This window comes from Leuciscus leuciscus (genome assembly GCF_965113295.1).
Source record: "Leuciscus leuciscus genome assembly, chromosome: 18".
NCBI classification, from domain to species: Eukaryota; Metazoa; Chordata; class Actinopteri; order Cypriniformes; family Leuciscidae; genus Leuciscus; species Leuciscus leuciscus.
In genome coordinates, this window is record NC_138742.1 from 5,675,713 (window position 1) to 5,696,967 (window position 21,255).

Consider the following 21,255-nt stretch of genomic DNA (forward strand, 5'->3'; position numbering starts at 1 on the left):
TCGATCTAAGAGTATTGTGTGATCTATAGTATCGAACGCAGCACTAAGATCAAGTAAAACTAGTATTGAGATACAGCCTTGGTCAGAAGCTAAAAGTAAATCATTTGTGATTTTAACGAGCGCAGTTTCAGTGCTATGATGCGGTCTGAATCCAGACTGAAACTTTTCATAGATATCATTTTGTTGCAAGAAAGATCCCAGTTGAGCGGACACCACTTTTTCTAATATTTTAGACATAAATGGAAGATTTGAAATGGGTCTATAATTTGCTAGATTATTATGATCTAATTGTGGTTTCTTAATGAGAGGTTTTATAACTGCCAGTTTAAATGTTCTTGGAACATGACCTAAAGATAAAGACGAGTTCATAATATTGAGGAGAGGCTCTTCCACTACAGGTAACACTTCTTTCAGTAGTTTAGTTGGTATAGGATCTAATAAACATGTTGTTGTTTTAGATGAAGTGATAAGTTAATTTAACTCTTTTTGTTCTATAGTTGTAAAGCACTGTAATTGTTCTTTCGGGGTGATAATTGAAGCTGAATTATAAGGCGCGATTGAAGATTGAACGTTTATAATTGTGGTTCTGATGCTTTCTATTTTCTCAGTGAAGAAGTTCATGAAATCATTACTACTGAACTGTAACGGGATATTTTGTTCGAGTGACGTCTGTTTATTTGTTAGTCTAGCCACGGTGTTAAATAGAAACCTTGGATTGTTTTGGTTGTTTTCTATTAGTTTGCGGAGGTGCTCAGCCCTGGCAGCTTTTAGGGCCTTTTTATAACGCGACATACTGTCTTTCCACGTGATTCTAAAGACCTCTAAATTAGTTTGTTTCCATTTACGCTCTAAAATACGGGTTTCTCTCTTTAAAACATGCGTAGTATTGTTATACCATGGTGCTTTATTTTTCTCTCTGACCTTTTTTAATTTAATAGGTGCAACCACATCCAATGTTCTAGAGAGAATGGTGCTCATAGTGCTAGTTAGTTCTTCTAGTTCATCTGTTTGTTTGGGTTCAGGCAGCAGCTGAGACAGATTAGATAAGCAATTTGAGAAATTATCTATGGTGGATGGGAGGATTGTTCTGCCTGGTTGATAACGCGACGCCGCATGACATATTACAGCAGTACGTAATATGCAAGTTACCATGTAGTGATCAGTGACTTCATCACTTTGTGGAATGATATCTATATCGGTTGGATCGGTTCCATGTGATATAATTAAATCGAGTGTATGATTAAGACGATGAGTTGGTCCGGTGACGTTTTGCTTGTCTGTAATCTGTAAACGCAGTAAATCTGTAAATCTGTAAACGCAGCTCCTAACGCATCATTTGGATTATCTACGTGTATGTTAAAATCTCCAACAATTAATGCTTTATCGACATTGACTAATAGGTCTGAGAGAAAATCTGCAAACTCTTTTAAGAAATCAGCGTAAGGCCCTGGCGGTCTATATACGGTAGCCAAGGCTAGAGATAATAGGGATGTTTTTCTAACATCTAAGAGCGTAACATTTAGTACAAGTACTTCAAATGAAATAAACTTATAACCCGTTTTCTGAGTAACATTTAGAATATCTTTATAAATGGTTGCAACACCTCCGCCACGGCCAATCAGACGGGGCTCATGCTTATAACAGTATCCAGGAGGAGTAGACTCATTAATACCGAAATAATCATTTGGTTTAAGCCAGGTTTCAGTAAGGCAAAGTACATCGAAGCATCCCCATCTCTTCACAGCAGCGCTCGGCCCAACTCAAAAGAATATATTTTTATATAATATCTATATAATACTATATAAGTTAATGGGGTCCATTAACTGTTTGGTTACCAACTTTCTTCAAAATATCTTCTTTTGTGTTCAGGTTTGGAACAACTTGAGACAGAATTGACCGAATTTTCATTTTTGGGTGATCTATCCCTTTCATATACAGTCTTAAAGGGTTCATCGGAAGCAAAATTCACTTTTATATGGTGTTTGCATATAAATGTGTCTTTGCAGTGTGTGGACACAACCACCATACAATGAAAAAAAATCCATTCACTACTTTTTTTAATCCTCAAAAAGTCTAAACACTCTCAATAATCAGGCCGTTTGGATTTTCTGAGCACTATGATGTCATAATGCTCATGCTCCGCCCACGACCACTGACGGACTGTCCCGTATTAGCATGTTTCTGCCCTCAGCCATTCGACACCCCTTTTGCTCATAAATTGAAAACATTTTATTCTAAAAAGGGGGAAACTTAAAGTGAATTAGTAGCGAGGGGTGTGGTGTTTCCATCACTGGTTTTGATGTTATCGTTGTGTGTCATGTTAAGAGTGACCCAAAAGACAATTTGAAATCCGATTTGAGCAGCCAGAGCATCCAGACTGAGACGCATCTGTAAAAATCACATTTCAAACCACCTCCAGATATGTTTTTTTTTAAAGAATCACGGTGCAAGCTAACTGGAATTGATTGTAATAAGCTATATGAATATTTTGATTTTAGTTTATATGAATGAAATGAAACTGTCAGACGTACCCTCTCGCAGAAGTGGCAGACGTACACCATCATCCCCATCTCTTCACAGCAGCGCTCGGCCCGAGACACAAACTCAGCCAGGCTGGATTTAAACGTGGAGACCATCCTGTGAAACACCTCGGTCTCGGGATAGTTCGGCCCCTGCACTCTCTCCGCGTCGGACACCAGCATCATCGCCTGGTGCTTTCTCTCCTGGTATTTCAACAAATACACACGGTTAAACAGCTTCCCACACTCTTAGAAGAAAAGGTTCTATTCTCTTAGAAGAAAATGTTCTATATGGAATCTAAAAGGGTTCTTTCTGTCAGACGCTTCATACATAGAACCTTTCCATCATGGGATCATTTTATGTACAGTTTTTAGTTTTAATACATTTTTATGAATAATGCAGCTTGTAAACATACTTTATCACTAGAAGAAATAGAAATACCTTGTTAAACGACCCATCTTATGCAATCATTTAAAATATTTCTTCAACCTTTTTGGCATAAAGCCTTCTTTAGAATTGAGTTAAGAACTGTAGCTGTAGTAAATGCAGGACGCAAGAGAATCCAAACAAACACTTCTTTATTAATCCACAAAGGAACATACAGGAGATCGCAGGGACGAACTAACACAACAACCACATGAAACAATGACGATTCCGGACAATGAAACAAAGGAAACCGAGGGCTTGAATACACATAATCAAGGTAAAACAGAACCAGTGCAGGAACTAATTAACTACCAGAGGGGCTGTTTACACGACACCGTTTTCAACTAAAAACATAAAACTTTTGATGCGTTCTGGCCGTTCGTTTACACGACGACGGCGTTTTGGGTGCCTGAAAACACAAACTTTTGAAAATGGGTTTCAAAGAGCAGGTTTTTGAAAACGGTCACTGTGTAAACAACAAAAACGCAGATCTCTGAAGACGATGACGTCATGCACATGCGTATTACGTGTTCAGTTGTTGACATCACACGTTGATCTGATTGGTTACAAGGTAGTTTGTGACGTCAGAAACACCAGCGATTTGAAACCACGTTTTTTATACTGTATTTTGATCACCACTGGTGGACTTTAATGTTCGCATACCCCCCCCCAAAAAAAAAATTTTTGTAAAGTTTTGAATGTTCAGAGAACGTTCAGAAATAACGTTTTCATAACCTAATGGGAACGTTCTTAAAACATATTTGTTAGCTGGGTTAATGATTATAAAACATGCATAACACGAGAAAAGATTTAGTTTAATCCCTAAATGAAGTCACTTCTGCAGCAGCACAGCATTACGTTTCTTGACTTTCACTTACGTTTGCTTCGGAGAGAAAAGCTTGGAAACTCTGCAGTGTGTGTTGGATTCGTTCACTGGAGTCGTCCACAGATTCAGCTTGCAGGAGCTGCGTTTCTCCTTCTGTGTCCAACCATTCCTTCATCTACACACAGACACGCTTACTGAACTACACGCTACAGATCTAACTACTCCAGATGCAGAAGATGAATGTACACTATTGTTCAAAAGTGTTTTACTTTTATTAACACCTTTATTCAGCAGGAAATGCAGTAAAGACATTTATAATGTTACAAAAGATTTCTGTTTTAAATAAACTCTGTTCTTTTGAACTTTCTATTAATCAAATAATCCAGAAAATCACGGTTTTCACAAAAATATGAAGCAGCACAACTGTTTTCAACATTGATAATAATCAGAAATGTCTCTTGAGCATCAAATCATCATATTATAATTATTTCTAAAGGATCATGTGACACTGAAGACTGGAGTAATGATGCTGAAAATCATCACAGGAAAAAAAATACATTTTACAGTATATTCACATAGAAAACAGTTATTTTAAAGATTTACAATAATACTGTTATTACTGTATAATTTTACTGTAAAATTACTGCATTTAATCAAATAATTAATGCTTTAGTGAGCATCAGAGACTTATTTCAAAAACATAAAAAATCATATCGACTTTCTCTTCTATTCTATTATTTACAAAAATTATAATAATAATGACATGCATGTACTGCGTTAGATTAAACTGAGAAGGGTCATAGCACTTGCATATTGTTGTCCTACTGTTAGTTTAACTGCTTCTATTGTTCTCATTTGTAAGTCGATTTCGATAAAAGCGTCTGCTAAATGAAAAAATTTAAATTTAATGTAAATGTATGACTCCAAACTTTTGAATGGTAGTTTACTGTATATTGTGGCCTTACCGTAGTACTAAAACCTTTGATTTTTCAAAACCTTTCCGTTTATGTTTTGTGAGCATCTCTATGATTGTACCTTTGCAAACCTGGACTCCATCTCTCTGAGCTGTAACAGGAAGTCCAGGTGCTGCAGGGACACATTGGACTTCCTGGCCAGAACATGCACCTGCTCCTCCATGGCGTTGTACAGGTGAGTGACTGTGTCAATCACCTCACTGCAGCAAAACAGATGATTTACTCCATCAGGGATCTTCAATATCAAATGCATGATCAGTAGAATGTGTTTTTTCCATTCCACCATTACTGGTGATTCCATCACATCACATGTACTTTGAAGTGATATTGGAATTCACTATATTGTAGTTTAATTGCTTAGTAATTTATCTAGCTAAGGTTTGTATGGAAGTGTTTTTCCGCCACATAATATAACATTTTAAAAGATAACTGTGACTTTTTATCACATCTTTTCTCAGAATTGTGAGATGTAAACTTGCAATTGTGAGTTATAAAGTCCAATTATATCGCAATTCTGACTTTATAACACGCAATTGCAACTTTATTTCTTGCAATTCTGAATTTATAACTAGCAATTGCAACTTTCTATCATGCAAATCTGAATTTATAACTCGCAATTGCGTGTTATAAAGTCAGAATTGCGAGATATAAACATGCAATAAAAAAAAAAAATCAATTTCAAGTTTATTATTTGAGTTAATTGTGACTTTATATCAGGCAATTGTGACTTTATATCACACAATTCTGAGATAAAAGTCATAATTTTGAGATATAAATTCGCAATTACCTATTTTATTTTTCATTCTGTGGTGGAAACAAGCTTCCATAAGTTTGAGAGTGAAGTGTGTTGAAATGTGTGTTTTTACCAGCTCTGTTCACAGTGTGGCGACCTCACATCAGTTTCCAGCCTCAGCCTGGCCAGCATGGCTCCGCCTCCCCTCTGCAAGCCGACCAATCGCGTGTCTTCCATCACTTCCTTCATTAGAGCTCCCTGCTCCTCAATGCACTGATGCACATCCTGATTTCCACACAAGAATTTCTGCCATTTTACATATTCACAGAGGTCTGTGCATCATCTTTAGGTAAGAACAGCATGCTTTCATTTGTGGATGAATTTAGTTTGGAGGCAGTCAGTTTATGACAGGACGAGAGCAGATATAAATGTTTTACTTTACCTGCACTGTGTCGATTTTATGAACACCTTCCAGTTTCTTTATAGCTCCTGATAGCAGAGCGGACGCCTCTTGCAAGTCTGACACAAATGGATACAGTTTCTGTAACATAAAAAGTGGAGCATGTTTGTACAGATATGCAAGGTTAGAGAAACTTTTAAGTAAAATAGCTCATTTATTCAAAAATTATAATAATAATAATGTGTTAATATTTACAAAATAATAAATATATAATCATAAATATTATAATAATTTCATAATTGATTTAATATAATACTAATTTAAATATATTACATAATAATTCATACATACCAATAACAATAAATAATACATATTAAATATTATTTAAAAATAAATAATGTAATTTAATATAATAATTTTAATATATTATAATAATATATTATATAATGTTATATATATAATAATAATGAATATAAATATATAATGTAATAGTAGTAGTAGTAGTAGTAGTAGTAATAATAAATATTACAATATTATTTTCTAAATAATGTATTAATTATGTGTATATATATATATTTTTTTTACATATAATTTAATATAATATTATGAATTGTAATATTATTTTTAATATTATAATATTATAATTGATATAATAAAACATTTATAAAATACTAATTAAAATATAAAAATAAATATATAATTTAATAATCAAAATATTATATAATCAATATTAAAATATGATTAATTTAAAATAATATAATACAATTTAAATGATAATATATTGAATATATTATTATACTATTATAACTGATAATGTAAATATAATGTAATATAATTATATTTAAATATAATTTCATATTAATATTATATTATTATATTAAATATTTTATATGATATATTATAATATTATATGTATAAAATACTAATGAAATATAATAATCAATAATAATCATAATCATAAATATTATTATTACATTAATATTTTATTAATAATGCTGGCTACACAATAATGTACCTGATGTATTTGTATCCAGTCACAGTGATTGTACGGTAAGGACCCGTGTAGAGCCGCAGTTATCTGACCGACGTCCACTGTTTTATGTAGAGCCTTAAATGACGTCACTGTTTCCATCTGCAGAGCGTTGAGAAGATCAAAGTCTGTGAGAAATAATCTTACTTGCACAACTATATCATAAAGAGAACCACTGAAGCCAGGTGTGTGTGATTATAGGGGGAAAACAACAACTCTTCTGACCGTAACGCCGGGCCTTTTCTCATGACTGTGGAGATTGTCCTTATTCACCAGCAGAAGAATCCAGTGCACAGCACGAGGATCCTGTTCCTGTGGACAACGCTCAAGATTTAGTGCTCAAATATTTATTTAGAAATGTTCACAAGCTACAGTTTTAACCCAAAAAAACACACGGCCACCTGGAGCATCAGGAGAGCTCTGGCAAACTCTGGATGCGGCGGCTTCTTCCGTGCATCAAACACCACCGTCATCCCTACATCTTTCATCTCTTTCCTACAAAACACACGGTTAACATTCAAATTGCTGATATAATGCATACATGTAATTTAAAGGTAGCAAATTATATTTCTACATTTCCTGAAAACCTTTATTTTACACAGTATTCCAAATAACCACGAAAAGTGTGAAAGTTTAAAATTACAATGCTATTGATCTGTATGTGTGTGAGTGCTGCTGTACCTGGTGATGGTGTGGAAGTACAGCAGAAGTTTGCAGATCTCCTGGCTTGAGATGTGTGCAGAAGTCCAGACCTGATGATCTCCGTAAATCTCCAGAACTGCTCGACCTGAACGGTCCTGTCCACCTGGAGGAGGCAGATGAGGTTAGATGGACAGTAGACCGTGACACAGCGCTGGCCTGACAGTGGGTAATGCTTTCATGACTGGTTTCTACTCTGGGATCATCTGCTTTCATTTGCCTTGCGGAGTGTATAAAACATTCAGTTCCAATAGAAATCACAACCTGTGTTGTGAACATTATGTAGACATCTACATTATATGAACATATAAAACATTATACAAATGTATTTATTTAAAAGTTAATATATATATATAATGTGTGTGTGTATGTATATATATATATATATATATATATATATATATACGCATTTATTTATTTTTATTTCAATTAAAATATATTTATATATTTATTTCTTTTTAAATGTATTTTTTAGTTTTCATTCAAATAATTACTGAAAACTATTATTTATTACACACATAATTATTTATTTACTTATTTATAAATTTATAATTTAAAATAAAAATATACAGTTTATTGGTTTTAAATTATTCATTTTTAATATTTGTACACTTAAATGTATAATAAAAAAAAAATAATTACATTTATTTATTTATTTTAATTTCAAATTTTTTGGATTTATTATAAAAAAGATTATTGACAATATATCATTTATTATAAAATTTTTATACATTAAAAACATTTTTAAATGTTTTTTTTTACAAAGATTATTTATAATAATAGTTGGAAAATAATGGCATTTAATGCAAAGCATTACTGATTGGTTAATTATTTTTAACTCATTTTTAATGATGCTACCACCAAGACTGACACAAATCATACGACTTATCTACAGTATATCAGTCAGCCAGATCATTCAACCATTCAAAAAGGTTTCACATCCATTTTAATTAGCAAGGTATAAAATGCATTAACGTGATCAAAAGAAATTGTAAGATAAAGGTCTGACTCAACTGACCAAATTACATTTTTACCTGTTAGACACACGATTCCTGAGTGAAGAAGGCCATCAGCTTTAAGTGAAGTAGGAGTTGATGATCTGGACGGTGGTCTCTCTGTTTCTGCTTGCGCTGAGGCGTCTGAATGATTTATCCGCGGTCCAGTAACAGGAGGCGACAGAGTTTTTGGGTCCTGAGAGAGATCTTCAAAGGAATAAGTCAACATGCATTAAAAACATGTTCAAAGAGATTGTTTTGCTTCTAATATGATGATCATAAGGACTGTAATATCATGTCTTTAAATAAAACATATTGAACATATTTGATCTTTTCCTCCTTTTTTCTTAGATTAGCATCTTGGCTAGAAGAAACCGATATAATCCAAACCTTGAGTCACAACGAATCGTCTTCTGTTTATCTTTGGAGACACGAGCCCAAAAGTGGTGGTTTTCTTCCCCGGAACCACATGCAGCCTTGGGATCATTTCTAAGTAGCTGCTTCTGTCCACCTCACTTGTCTGTCCTTGGACAACAATGTGGCATTTCTCAGACGTCCCAACCACAGGTGGAGTAAAACAGTCCTGGGAATTGTTCTGGGTTTGTTCCTCACGCCCTCCGCTGGAGTAATTTCCTAACCAATCTGTTTTTGAAGAGCTGCACTGATCTGGAGTTTCCTGAGCAGGTTCATTTGGACGTTCAGATCTTCCTTTGGGTTTAATGGGTTCTTCCGTGAACCGACATTTTTGGGCTTTGGTCCCGTGTTTCCTCTGCATGCACGGCGTACAAGGTTCCTCTGCGAACCTCACGGTGCGCACACAAGCAGTTCGGTCCCGAGTCGTACCGCTGGACCTCAGCAGAGGAGTCTGTGAATATCCTTTGGTTTCTTTGGTAAGGTCCATTAGAGCATTGCAATTGCTTACCAAACTGCTCTTACTTCTGCTGTCCCATGTGTTTGGAGACACCCATCCCACCGGCCGCATCCCAGACGGATCCATTTCAGCGTGTCTGGAACTACTACTGCTGTCTATCAAACGCAAGGACACTGCTATACCATCCCGTGCAGGACAAATCCTCGTCTCTACGGAGAAATTAGAAGGGGGAGGTGTGTGTGGACGGCACGAACTCAAAGACTCCTGTTGGTTTGACGGAGACGAGGAGGCCATACTCCGATTGTCCTTGAATTCAGGGTTGGCCACCTCTTCCCAGGGAACTTTGACTATGCCCTGCTCGGTTTTGAGGACGCAGCGAGCCAGAGGCGTTCCATGTCTCCCGTCGTTGAGCTCCCGAAGCCAGGCTTCAGTGAAGATGCTGGGGTAAGAGGTCTCGGGTATTGGGGTTTCTACCTCTGAAAGGCTCTGGACCACGATGCGGGCGGTCTGGTTCGCAGACGGCACAACCTGCAGGTAAAAGTCTCCCGGTCTGAGCAGCAAAGGGTTAACGGGAGCAAGCTGGATCACGATGCGATCCTTTAAACACAAAGGCCACCCGGCACAGCTGAACACCCTCTGAGAGTACGGAGTCTGTTCAGGACACAGAGAATTTTAACATTTGAATTTGAAATTAGGCGGCAAACATATTCAAATTACAATTACAATTACAATTACAATTACAATTCAAATTGGAATGCTGCATTCTAAGGAAGCAGTTAAAAGGAATAATAAAAAATTCATTAAACTTTTGTTTAAAATAAAAACCTTGTCACTGTACTTCATTTGCTTAATTTAACTTAACTCTTATTGTTTTTAACAGTCAACTAAAGTTACATTAAACTGACAAAAAAGAAATTTGTTGAAATTTGTATATTGTGAACTTATTTTGATGAGTTAAAGAAATGTAAAAACATGTTATAACTTATTGATCATATAATTATAATTCACTTCCAAAGTAAATATTACCTTTAGCACCAATGAAACGTGTGCATATTAATGCATTTTGAAAACAACATTTGATTTGTAAATAATGAAGCAATAAGACTTCCTCAACATGTCACATGTAAGTGCTTTAATCATTTTAAAGCCTTTTTAAGAGTTCACATTCCAATGTTAAATGCTGACAGCCAAGAATTAAGTAACAACAGCCAATTAAATTAAGATCATTCTTCTTTTACTAATATAGATACTATAGTGATTATGAATTAAAAATGATGCAGTGCAGCCCATGGCACTGGCTTCAGATGAATATCTGTGGAAGCAGACTGAAGAAGGGCTTTGAAGGACAGTGCAGTATGTGAACAGCATGGAGTGATGCTCTTGATATCAAAGACATGTCCTATAATCACTGCTGGAGAACATCTGAGCAGACGGACATCACAATCACTCAATAATTGACCTCAGATACTGCGACGGTCTGAAACGCTTACCTCAATAAGATATCGGAGTGATGATCTGTCTGAGAGCCTATCATATTAGCTGAACTCAGACTGATGTGGCTGAATAACATCAGATAATGTGCTTCTAACAATTTTCAGACATTAAAGGGATACTTCAGGATTTAGCATTAAGCTTTGTATTAGTAGAAAACCTGTAGTATTTTCGAATTACTGTGCTTTCTACCCTCATATCCCCCTGAGATGAGAGATTTATGTAGTTTTTGTCTGGAAAAAATCCTCCGATGACGCAAAAATCGTCATTTTGCGTCATCTGAGGATTTTTTGGCCAGAGGCTAAAGACTACAGCCAGTAGGAGGGGCTGTCCCGCATGTTTTCAACCCGCCCATAGGAGGTGGGATCTCAGTCACAGAATGTACACATAGTGTCAGCCGTCTTTCTTTGGAAGCTAAGCTAGCAGGCTCTTGTTCTGTGGAGAAAGCTGAGTAGTAGGAGAAAGCTGAGTAGTAGGGGTTACCATCCTCTTTTTCCCGGACATGTCCGGCCGTCGAGATCGTCCAAAATGTCCGGGATTCGGCTTTTGCTTTCTGCAGTCGCCATTCATTGTTTACATGCACACCTTTTGTTTCAATCTAACTGAATTCATTCCGATTGGTGAATCTGAATGTAGTGTTTACATGAACGCTAAACAAGTGATCGGTTGATGTGCGTTTTAACATTGCTAAGAAAATTCCCGCTCCTCCGTGAGAGATACGAGACCAGTGCGTCTCAGTAATGACGCCACCGGCCTCGCGCCGTTCTCCCGCGGCCCTCAGCCTCGTCCTGCTCGCCACAGTAAACATAATGAATGGCGACTGTAGAACGCAAAAGCCGAATCCCGGACATCTTGGGCGATCTCGAAATCCAGGGCAAACTCGTCAGAGTCTCACTAGTAGCCTAGCCTTGTTGTTTTCAACTGCGCTCTCTTAACGGTAGGCGTGGCTTGGGAGTGGCCTCCTAGGGCAGCGAAGCAAGTGCATTCTGGGAGTTGTTGTCTTTCATCCACATAAGCCAAAAATAATTTTTCTGGCTATTCTCAGTCTAGAAAGCTCCAAATTCAAAAATAATGTCACATTTCTTCTACATAAATGACCTATTTTAAATACACATTCATCTTTCCAGAGGTGAAGTATCCCTTTAATGTCAGTTTGAAAATGTTGTGTTTTTAGTAATCAGAAAGCGTTTACAGTATAGAGAATAAGAGTAGTCAATGTATACTGTTTCCATGGACGTTTTCCATCAACATAATATGCATGTATAAGAGAAAGTGTAAGGGTGTTTCTTCAACTTTGGGCATTTTATGTCTTAGATTGATTTTTATATATAAAAAAATATATATATATAATTATATTAATATTTATTGATGGTCACATTTAATGCCCTATACCTTTTTACAAATTCTTGATGTTGTTTTTGGGCTCTTCTAGAAGAGGTTTTCCTGCTTGAATGTTGATTATTTCCCCATATTCTCCATTGTTGCAGCTCCTCTCTTCCCAGTCTGTCAGTAACACTCTGTTTAGTTCCTGTCTCTATGAAGCCCCTCCTTCTGAAAAGGACACTGTGCTCTGATTGGTCAGCTGGATCAGTGTGTTGTGATTGGTCAAGCACTTCGGGCGTGTTTGGGAAATGTCCCTCCCCTTACCATAAACACCAGTTTCAACACACTACTAACTAACTCAACCAGGCCCCGCCCCTTTATTCTGCATATGAATTATTTAAATGAGGAATATTGTGACGTGTTTGTTCCCAGGAAGAAAACTCAAGACTACAAGGGAGGCATTTCAGGGAGTTCAGAAACAGTTACACTAATATAGAGAATAACTTTGTAACTTTGCAGAGCTTTTTCATGCTCAGACAGCAACATTACACACTAAAGAAAATGTAAAAAAAAAAAAGAAGAAAAAAACCCACAATAGGACCCCTTCACAAGATTTTATTTGCTAAGTTTCTACAGTGCCCATACTTGAAGAAACATCTGTAGGTCCTGTAAATAGCAGCTGTTTTTTGTATGTTACTAGTTCGACTGTAATTTCTAAGGTCACTTATATATACAAATTTCCCCCCACACTCACACAGGCCGACTGCTGCACTCTCTCCAGAAGATGCCTGGCAGGGATGAGGAAGTCGGTCAGACACTGGAGGGCGTCTCCGTGGTAACGAGCATCGATGACCTGGAAGAGTTGGCTGAGGACAGTGGGGGCCGTGACCTCAAACGGTGGGTAGAGGACAGACAGACAGCTCTGGATGGACGAGTCCAGGGACTCCGGGTTCTGCGGGACACACAGACATGCAGTCCATGAAAATAATAAATAGCACATTTACATTTTCTGTGAAGAAAGTGCATAGTATTTTATGCAGCTAAAAGGCCAGAAAGATATTTCATTTCATTTCTCAAATTTAAATTCAGCCAATAACAATCAGAAGTATTTCATAGTCTGAATTACAGGCTGAATATCCATATTTGAATACAAAAAGAATCATAGCTTGCAAACACACATTTTAGTTGTGATAATAGGAAAAACAGAAAACGGGGAAATCCTTATTAAGCTCAGTTTCCTTTCTTTATGTTGACCCATAATCTACGCACTGCCTCAGCAAGCGCGAGATCCGAGCTAGTTCAGACTCAACAAGGGCGGAGCTAAAACTTCAGATAGTGTGTGTGTTTTTCTACACATAGGGAAAATTTTAATGAATGAAACTGTCAGCCCACACTGACGTGCATGCACCCCACCCCCCAAACAAACAGTTTAACTGCGTGTATACCCGCTCATAATGTAGTGATGGCAGGGAGGGACACGATTCAAAAGGCTGTTTGCTTTACATGAAGTGGCGAGTCTGTTTCGATAAATACAACATTCAGCTCCTCAGAACTGGATAATTGCAGTACTGGTGCCTCATTCGGGGTGGAAGTAACCGCGAAAGCGTGCTTCCGACCCCGAGATGAGACACTGGACCTGGCAGGTGAAGGCAGAGAAAGGGCGAAGCCCGTCTCTAACCCCTCTGCCAGATCCATTTGCGAACCCCACGACTCGAGCCCCCGCTCTGCCGGAGAATTTGTCTCTCCTGAATATTCAGCTCGACTTACATCCAAAAAACACAAGACTTTAATCAAGTGAGTATCACCGACAGACAGACAGGTGTGTGAGACAGTCTGTAGGGAGTTTTCAGTTTCAGATTGAGTTCTCTGACCCTCAGGCCCAAATCCTCCCCTTTAGTCTCTGGATCTGGATTTAGCCACTCTGCTGGTTCAGCGGGGTTAATGGACATTCCTAGTGTCCAATGGGCTCAAGCATGTGCACGCATATACGCACACCATAGAGGTGTACATTTAAGGGCAAGGGCCCAAAGATGTTAGAGAAACCAGAGACGGGGACCGCTCAACTGTTATAGATCACACAGGATTTACTGTCCAGATCAATTATTAGATTATTTATTACTGTATATACAATCCAAAAGAAGAAATAAAAATAAATACAATTTTAAATGTAATATTTTTTGCTTGTCCCTATTATACTATTTTTAAAGTTCATAATTTTGTTTTGGAGTCTCCTGTAATTGGTTTACATGCATCCATTGTAACACTTCAATTTTCTCATAATATCCATTGCAGCATCATCTGTCTGAAACGGTTCAATAAAGATTCGGTCTCTCTAAACCCCGCTCTGATTGGTCAGATGGCCCAGTCTGTTGTGATTAGTTGACCAGTAACGATGGCGTCGGTTTTACTGTATCTATCTCATCCTTTGGAAGTGCATCAAAGTGGATTTTCTCTCACAGCAGAAAAACAGCGTCTTCTCGAACATGAACAACACAAACCAAACTCTTCCAGTCTCAGCAACAACTACAGTGTTTGAGGGTCAAAGTAGACGTAGTTCGCCGGCAGCCAATGAAGACCATAGGCTGGCATTATGCAAATTTGTTAAAAACCTACATGGGTTCAAGCAGGAAGTGAGACTGGAATTACTGACGACTCATTTCAGGCAGTTCAGAGTCGATTCTTTCTTTTCGGAGACAATAACTCTATTTATCTGCATTTTTATATTTGAAGCTTTGCAGACCTTTTACATTCACAAACAGCTATATTACACTGCATGAAAGGTAATATTTGAAAAGGTATAACAGGGGCTCTTTAATGGCCATTCACACCATTCATAACTATATTTATAAAGTATCATTCTAATTTGATGAGAATAGCAAAGTTCAAACCGCAACTGTAAAGATAACACAGAGCAACGGTATTGTTGGAATCACTTTCAGAATGATTTTTCCAGCTGATGAACGATAAAAACATCGACAGCCGATCAGAATACTTCTGACTCTAAACTGCTTAGAATAGACAGAATGTCCATTAAAAAAAGAAAATTCTTCAAAATAATGCACTTTAACTTTCCATTTAACTTTCCATTTCTGCTGAGATTGCAAATTACAGTTGCTTTTGAGTGACTTTACAGTATTTACTGGTATGATCATTTCCAAACAAAAATGAGAAATCTTTGAGAATAGATTACCTTCATTATTATTATTATATTATTATTATTAATATACTATTGCTCCTTGCGCTCCTATACGATTGAATCCAGCTCGGATCATTTCTCGAGTTTTATCTTGTGTGGGTTAGTAAGTGTCTGATGTGAGAATGGACACGTATGTGATACTGGATCTGTCCTGCCCGATATATTTCTGACTGATCCGCATTTATGTCGAGTGAGAAACTGACGCCACGTTTGAGGACTTGCTGAAATATTCTCGCAGCGACCTCGAATCTCCTCTGACCTCAGCGGCCATCCATCAAATCACATGACTGATGTTCTGAGTGTGTGTGTTGGGATGTAGGGGTGATTCTTGAACACTAGTGTCCAGTTTCTCTCTCATACGCAGAGACACTCAAATATAAACAATATCCTATAGCACTGTAAAAAAAAAAAAGAGTAAGTTTTACAAGAAAATACTATTTCAAACTTCACATTTAGTTTGTGTTACTTGCTGTTTTAGGAATTTCTGAGTGAAAATGGTTTCTACACCAATTTCATTTGTGTCAGTGAGTGCATATAATAAATCCAGTCACTAAAACAAGAACAGATTTCCATTTTAACTTCGCACTGACTTTCAGGGTTTATACGTTTCAAAGTAAAACCTACACCAAATGTTTTTTCATAGATTTTGACGATAAAATTATTAATTGAGAATTAGATAACAAAAATTAACTTATGTTACTTATGTTATGTTCCTTAATCACGTGTTGGAGCAAATGTTTGCATGTTTATCCAGGCCAGTCAGGCAACAGAGAGCATTCAAGCATCTGATGCATGAGGAACGAGACGCTTGACTTTCCTCAGAGGAATGTCATGCGTTATGATTCACTGTCGACTTACAACACTGTCTAAAACTTCCATACATGCCATGAAGTGATTCTATAAAATGCCACAAAGTGTCAAATTGGTTTTCAGAATGAAACGGCAGTTTATAAATTATCTCTTTGAGATAATTTATCATTCAAAGTTCATGACATGAAGTCACAGGTGCAGAAGGTTTGAATACAGAACAAAAAAAGTTACCGTACCATTCTGACCAGACGACAGCGCCTCTCCAGTTAAACCTCCATGTCAACTATCTCTGAAGTCCCTCTGAAGCAAGTAAGTGATTTATGTTGTTAAGCGGATCCATCCATTCTGTCTGTGTCTGTCTAAACTGAACACCGCAGGACTCTGATTCCTCTGTCTGTCTGCTATGTCTTTGAAAAGGGGCTGTCCACAGTTCAGAGAGAGAGAGAGAGAGAGAGAGAGTCCCTGTTATCAGGGATTTCCTTGTACTTTTAAAAGTAACGTGCCACAATAATGTACAGTGACAACAGTTAATTTCCGTTGTGTTACTGTGAAGCTTCTTTGAAACAGTCTGTATTGTTTAAAGTGATGTATAAAAACAAAGTTCTGTCATGAAACTCTAGATGGTGGCGGCTGATAGGTCTTTAACTCAATCTGCTTGCAATCACATCATTCTCTTTAGGGCACAGTAGCCAATGAGTTCACTGCTCAACCTTCAAATACTTGGTCACCATTTGCTGTAGCAGTTGCAGTGCGCTTTCAGAAACCCTCCTCCTTCCCTATATAGCTCCACCTGTATAGATCTGCTACGGGTAATTCATGTACGCTATATTGTACAGCAGCAGCATGTCTTACTTGCTCACAGCAGCGTGTCATGTGTGTATTGGCAGTAGCAAGTCATGTACTTGCTCTACAGCAAAAATAACAGGAACAGCAGCAATAATCATCATCATCATCAGCAGGAATAACACAGTAGCAATAGCAATAACAGCAGTAGCAATAACAGCAGCAGAAATACCAGCAGCAGCAGCAGCAATAACAGCAGCAGCAATACCAGCAGCAGCAATACCAGCAACAATACCACCAGCAGCAGCAATAATAATCATCAGCAGCAGCAATACCAGCAGCAGCAGCAGCAATAACAGCAGCAGCAATAACAACAACAATACCAGCAACAGCAGCAATAATCTTCAGCAGCAGCAATAATCATCATCAGCAGCAGCAGCAGCAGCAATACCAGCAGCAGCAGCAATACCAGCAGCAGCAATAACAACAACAATACCAGCAACAGCAGCAATAATCTTCAGCAGCAGCAATAATCATCATCAGCAGCAGCAGCAGCAATACCAGCAGCAGCAGCAATAACAGCAGCAGCAATAACAACAACAATACCAGCAACAGCAGCAATAATCTTCAGCAGCAGCAATAATCATCATCATCAGCAGCAGCAGCAGCAGCAATAACAACAACAATACCAGCAGCAGCAGCAATAATCTTCAGCAGCAGCAATAATAATCATCATCATCAGCAGCAGCAATAATCTTCAGCAATAACAGCAGCAGCAATAGCAGCAGCAGCAGCAGCAATAACAGCAGCAGCAGCAATAAGTCAAGTCAAGTTTATTTGTATAGCGCTTTTCACAATACAGATTGTATCAAAGCAGCTTCACAGTATTACATTAAAATAATACAACAAAGTTTGTTTCAAGAGGAATTTATTGATTGATAAAATGAAATTAAATATCCCCAAAATATCCCCAACTGAGCAAGCCAAAGGCAACAGTGGCAAGGAACCGAAAAACTCCATCAAGTGACCTAATGGTGTCCTAAAACTCCATCAGGTGACCTAATGGAGAAAAAAAAACCTTGGGAGAACCCAGGCTCAGTCGGGGGCCAGTTCTCCTCTGGCATTTATGAGCTAGAGGCCGGATTGTAGTTTGAACTGTAGGATTATATGAATGCCTGGCTGAAGAGATGCGACTTTAATCTAGTTTTAAACTGGGAGAGCGAGTCTGAGCAACGAACAGTATCAGGAAGACTATTCCAGAGTTTTGGAGCCAAATGTGAAAAAGCTCTCCCTCCTTTTGTGGTTCTGGATATCCTAGGTATGACCAAAAGCCTTGAATTTAGTGATCTTAAAGAGCGCGATGGATTATAGGGCGATAGAAGATCCGTTAAATAGACTGGAGCTAAGCCGTTTAGGGCTTTATAAGTCAGTAGCAATACCTTGTAATTAATACGGAACTTTATAGGTAACCAATGCAGTGATGATAAAATCGGTGTTATATGATCATATTTTCTTGATCTCGTAAGAACTCTAGCGGCGGCATTTTGGACTAACTGTAGCTTGTTTATTGAGGATGCAGGACAACCAGCTAATAAAGCATTACAGTAATCCAGTCTCGAGGTCATGAATGCATGAACTAACTTTTCTGCATCAGAAACTGATAGCATATTACGTAGCTTAGCAATGTTTCTAAGGTGGAAAAAGGCTGTTTTTGTAACATATGAAATATGATTTTCAAAAGACAGGTTGCAATTGAGTATAACACCCAGGTCTTTTACTGTAGAGGATAAAGTAACAGGACATCCTATGATGTTAAAGTTGTATTGTGCGAGGTTTTGTGGGCGGTTTTTTGAACCGATAAGTATTACCTCTGTCTTGTCTGGATTTAATAAAAGAAAATTACGCGTCATCCAATCTTTTATATCTTTAACACACTCTGTCAATTTGGAAAATTTAGCGTTTTCATCCGGCCGTGATGAAATATTTATTTGAGTGTCATCACAGCATAACAATGGAAACTAATTCCATGTTTCCTTATAATATTTCCAAGTGGCATCATATCTATTGAGAATAACAGAGGGCCTAACACAGATCCCTGCGGCACTCCATAGTTTACTGGAGTTATGATCGATTTTTCTCCATTTAAATAGACAAAATGGTAGCGGTTATTGCAAATAACAGCAGCAGCAATAGCAGCAGCAGCAGCAGCAGCAGCAGCAATAACATCAGCAATAACCGCAGCAATAACAGCAGCAGCAGCAATAGCAGCAGCAGCAAAAACAGCAGCAGCAGCAATAACAGCAGAAGCAATAATAGCAGCAGCAGCAATAACAGCAGCAGCAGCAATAACAGCAGAAGCAATAACAGCAGCAGCAATAACAGCAGCAGCAATAACAGCAGAAGCAATAATAGCAGCAGCAGCAATAACAGCAGAAGCAATAATAGCAGCAGCAATAACAGCAGCAGCAATAACAGCAGAAGCAATAATATCAGCAGCAATAACAGCAGCAGCAATAACAGCAGCAGCAGCAATAACAGCAGCAGCAGCAATAATAGCAGCAGCAATAACAGCAGCAGCAGCAATAACAGCAGAAGCAATAATAGCAGCAGCAATAACAGCAGCAGCAATAACAGCAGCAGCAGCAGCAGCAGCAATAATAGCAGCAGCAATAACAGCAGCAGCAGCAATAACAGCAGAAGCAATAATAGCAGCAGCAATAACAGCAGCAATAATAGCAGCAGCAATAACAGCAGCAGCAATAACAGCAGCAGCAGCAGCAATACTAGCAGCAGCAATAACAGCAGCAGCAGCAGCAATAACAGCAGCAGCAATAATAGCAGCAGCAATAACAGCAGCAATAATAGCAGCAATAATCTTCAGCAGCAGCAATAACAGCAAGAACAAACAGCAGGTTCAGGTTCCTTTATTTGTACCCGTAGGTAAATAAAGTTCCAGAGAACAAGTTTAGGCTATTTCTCAAACATATAAACGATAACACCATACAAACAGAACAAGACACTACAATCACACTAAAACAATTTACTCCATCTTAATACTATTCATAAAAGTAATCACTACTGGAACAAAGCTGTTTTTGTGTCGTTTTGTTGTACACCGCAGTACTCTAAACCGTCGATTCGACGGCAGATACTGGAACTCATAGTGGAGGAAGTAACCTGTGCAGAAGGTTCTGCAAACGAAGGTTCAGCAGCAGTATAGTGTAGCAGATCTATTTCACCCAGACCAAACATATCAACATTGTCATATCCATTACCATGCCAAACACTCCAGAGTTGTCATGACAGAAATAAAGGACCTGACTTTAATGCAAAATCATCATGAAATGGCATTTGCAATGCATTTATATAGTGCATATAAAAATGTAGATTTAGTACAATAATGTAACATGATTTTCCCCATCAGGATTTTATAGAACTTTGAAAAGTGATCACATTAATAACTTACAAAAAATTATATATATAACTTGCATTACATTTTGATAAAAGATTACAAAAACTCTGCAGCAATGATTTGCAATAAGATCAAGAAAAATAAGGTTTATTTTGACTTCATGTTGACTGGAATATTTCTTTATTCATTCAAAACTAAGTCAGTCGTAATCGTATTTACCATGTTGTATCAGCTGCTAGTTTCTGTGCTTTCAGCTGCTTTTCTGAATCCAGTTCCAAATTTGAAACAAACGAAGGTTCAAATGAAAAAACATAAAAGGTTTTGAAGAGAACCTTTGATTCTACAAACTTTTGATTTAAACTCTTCAGAGAACTTTTGATTCTTTAGAAAACCATCGTATACTGTTTTAAAGAACCTAGAAACCAGTGTGCTGATCTGATATGAAATATCAATATCTATAATTAAACATTTAAATCTTTTTTTAAATTTCCAATGGACCATTTAAAGCCAAAATGTTCTTGATGAAAAGGGGGTTCTTTACTGCCAATAAATAACCAATTAACAGACCTTTATTTTTGTAAAAGTTGATAGTTAACAGATGACCGTTAATATAAATACTGTAAAACTTAAAGTTGTTACCATATGTAAATCCGTGACTCAAGGCGAGACATAGAACCTTGTAAAAGCAGTCGAACGGTTAACAAGTGCAAATCAACAATGATCCCTCAGATAACAGCTGACCACAGTCACAGACCTCATGAGAAGA

At 37.5% G+C, this 21,255-nt stretch overlaps 1 protein-coding gene across 1 annotated transcript in view; it reads right to left on the reverse strand.

Annotated features, from left to right (window-relative positions):
• The window catches only part of quoa (quattro a), a gene marked incomplete at its 5' end in the record, with an annotated part of 48,010 nt that overhangs the window by 14,800 nt on the left and 11,955 nt on the right, over nucleotides 1–21,255 (reverse strand). The window contains 12 exons of the mRNA XM_082144678.1: nucleotides 2,532–2,723; nucleotides 3,825–3,947; nucleotides 4,808–4,946; nucleotides 5,613–5,764; nucleotides 5,922–6,020; nucleotides 6,895–7,011; nucleotides 7,135–7,221; nucleotides 7,311–7,404; nucleotides 7,591–7,714; nucleotides 8,643–8,810; nucleotides 8,994–10,125; nucleotides 13,043–13,240. Coding sequence (XP_082000804.1) covers nucleotides 2,532–2,723; nucleotides 3,825–3,947; nucleotides 4,808–4,946; nucleotides 5,613–5,764; nucleotides 5,922–6,020; nucleotides 6,895–7,011; nucleotides 7,135–7,221; nucleotides 7,311–7,404; nucleotides 7,591–7,714; nucleotides 8,643–8,810; nucleotides 8,994–10,125; nucleotides 13,043–13,240 — 2,625 coding nt within the window. The remainder of the gene's footprint in view (nucleotides 1–2,531; nucleotides 2,724–3,824; nucleotides 3,948–4,807; nucleotides 4,947–5,612; nucleotides 5,765–5,921; nucleotides 6,021–6,894; nucleotides 7,012–7,134; nucleotides 7,222–7,310; nucleotides 7,405–7,590; nucleotides 7,715–8,642; nucleotides 8,811–8,993; nucleotides 10,126–13,042; nucleotides 13,241–21,255) is intronic.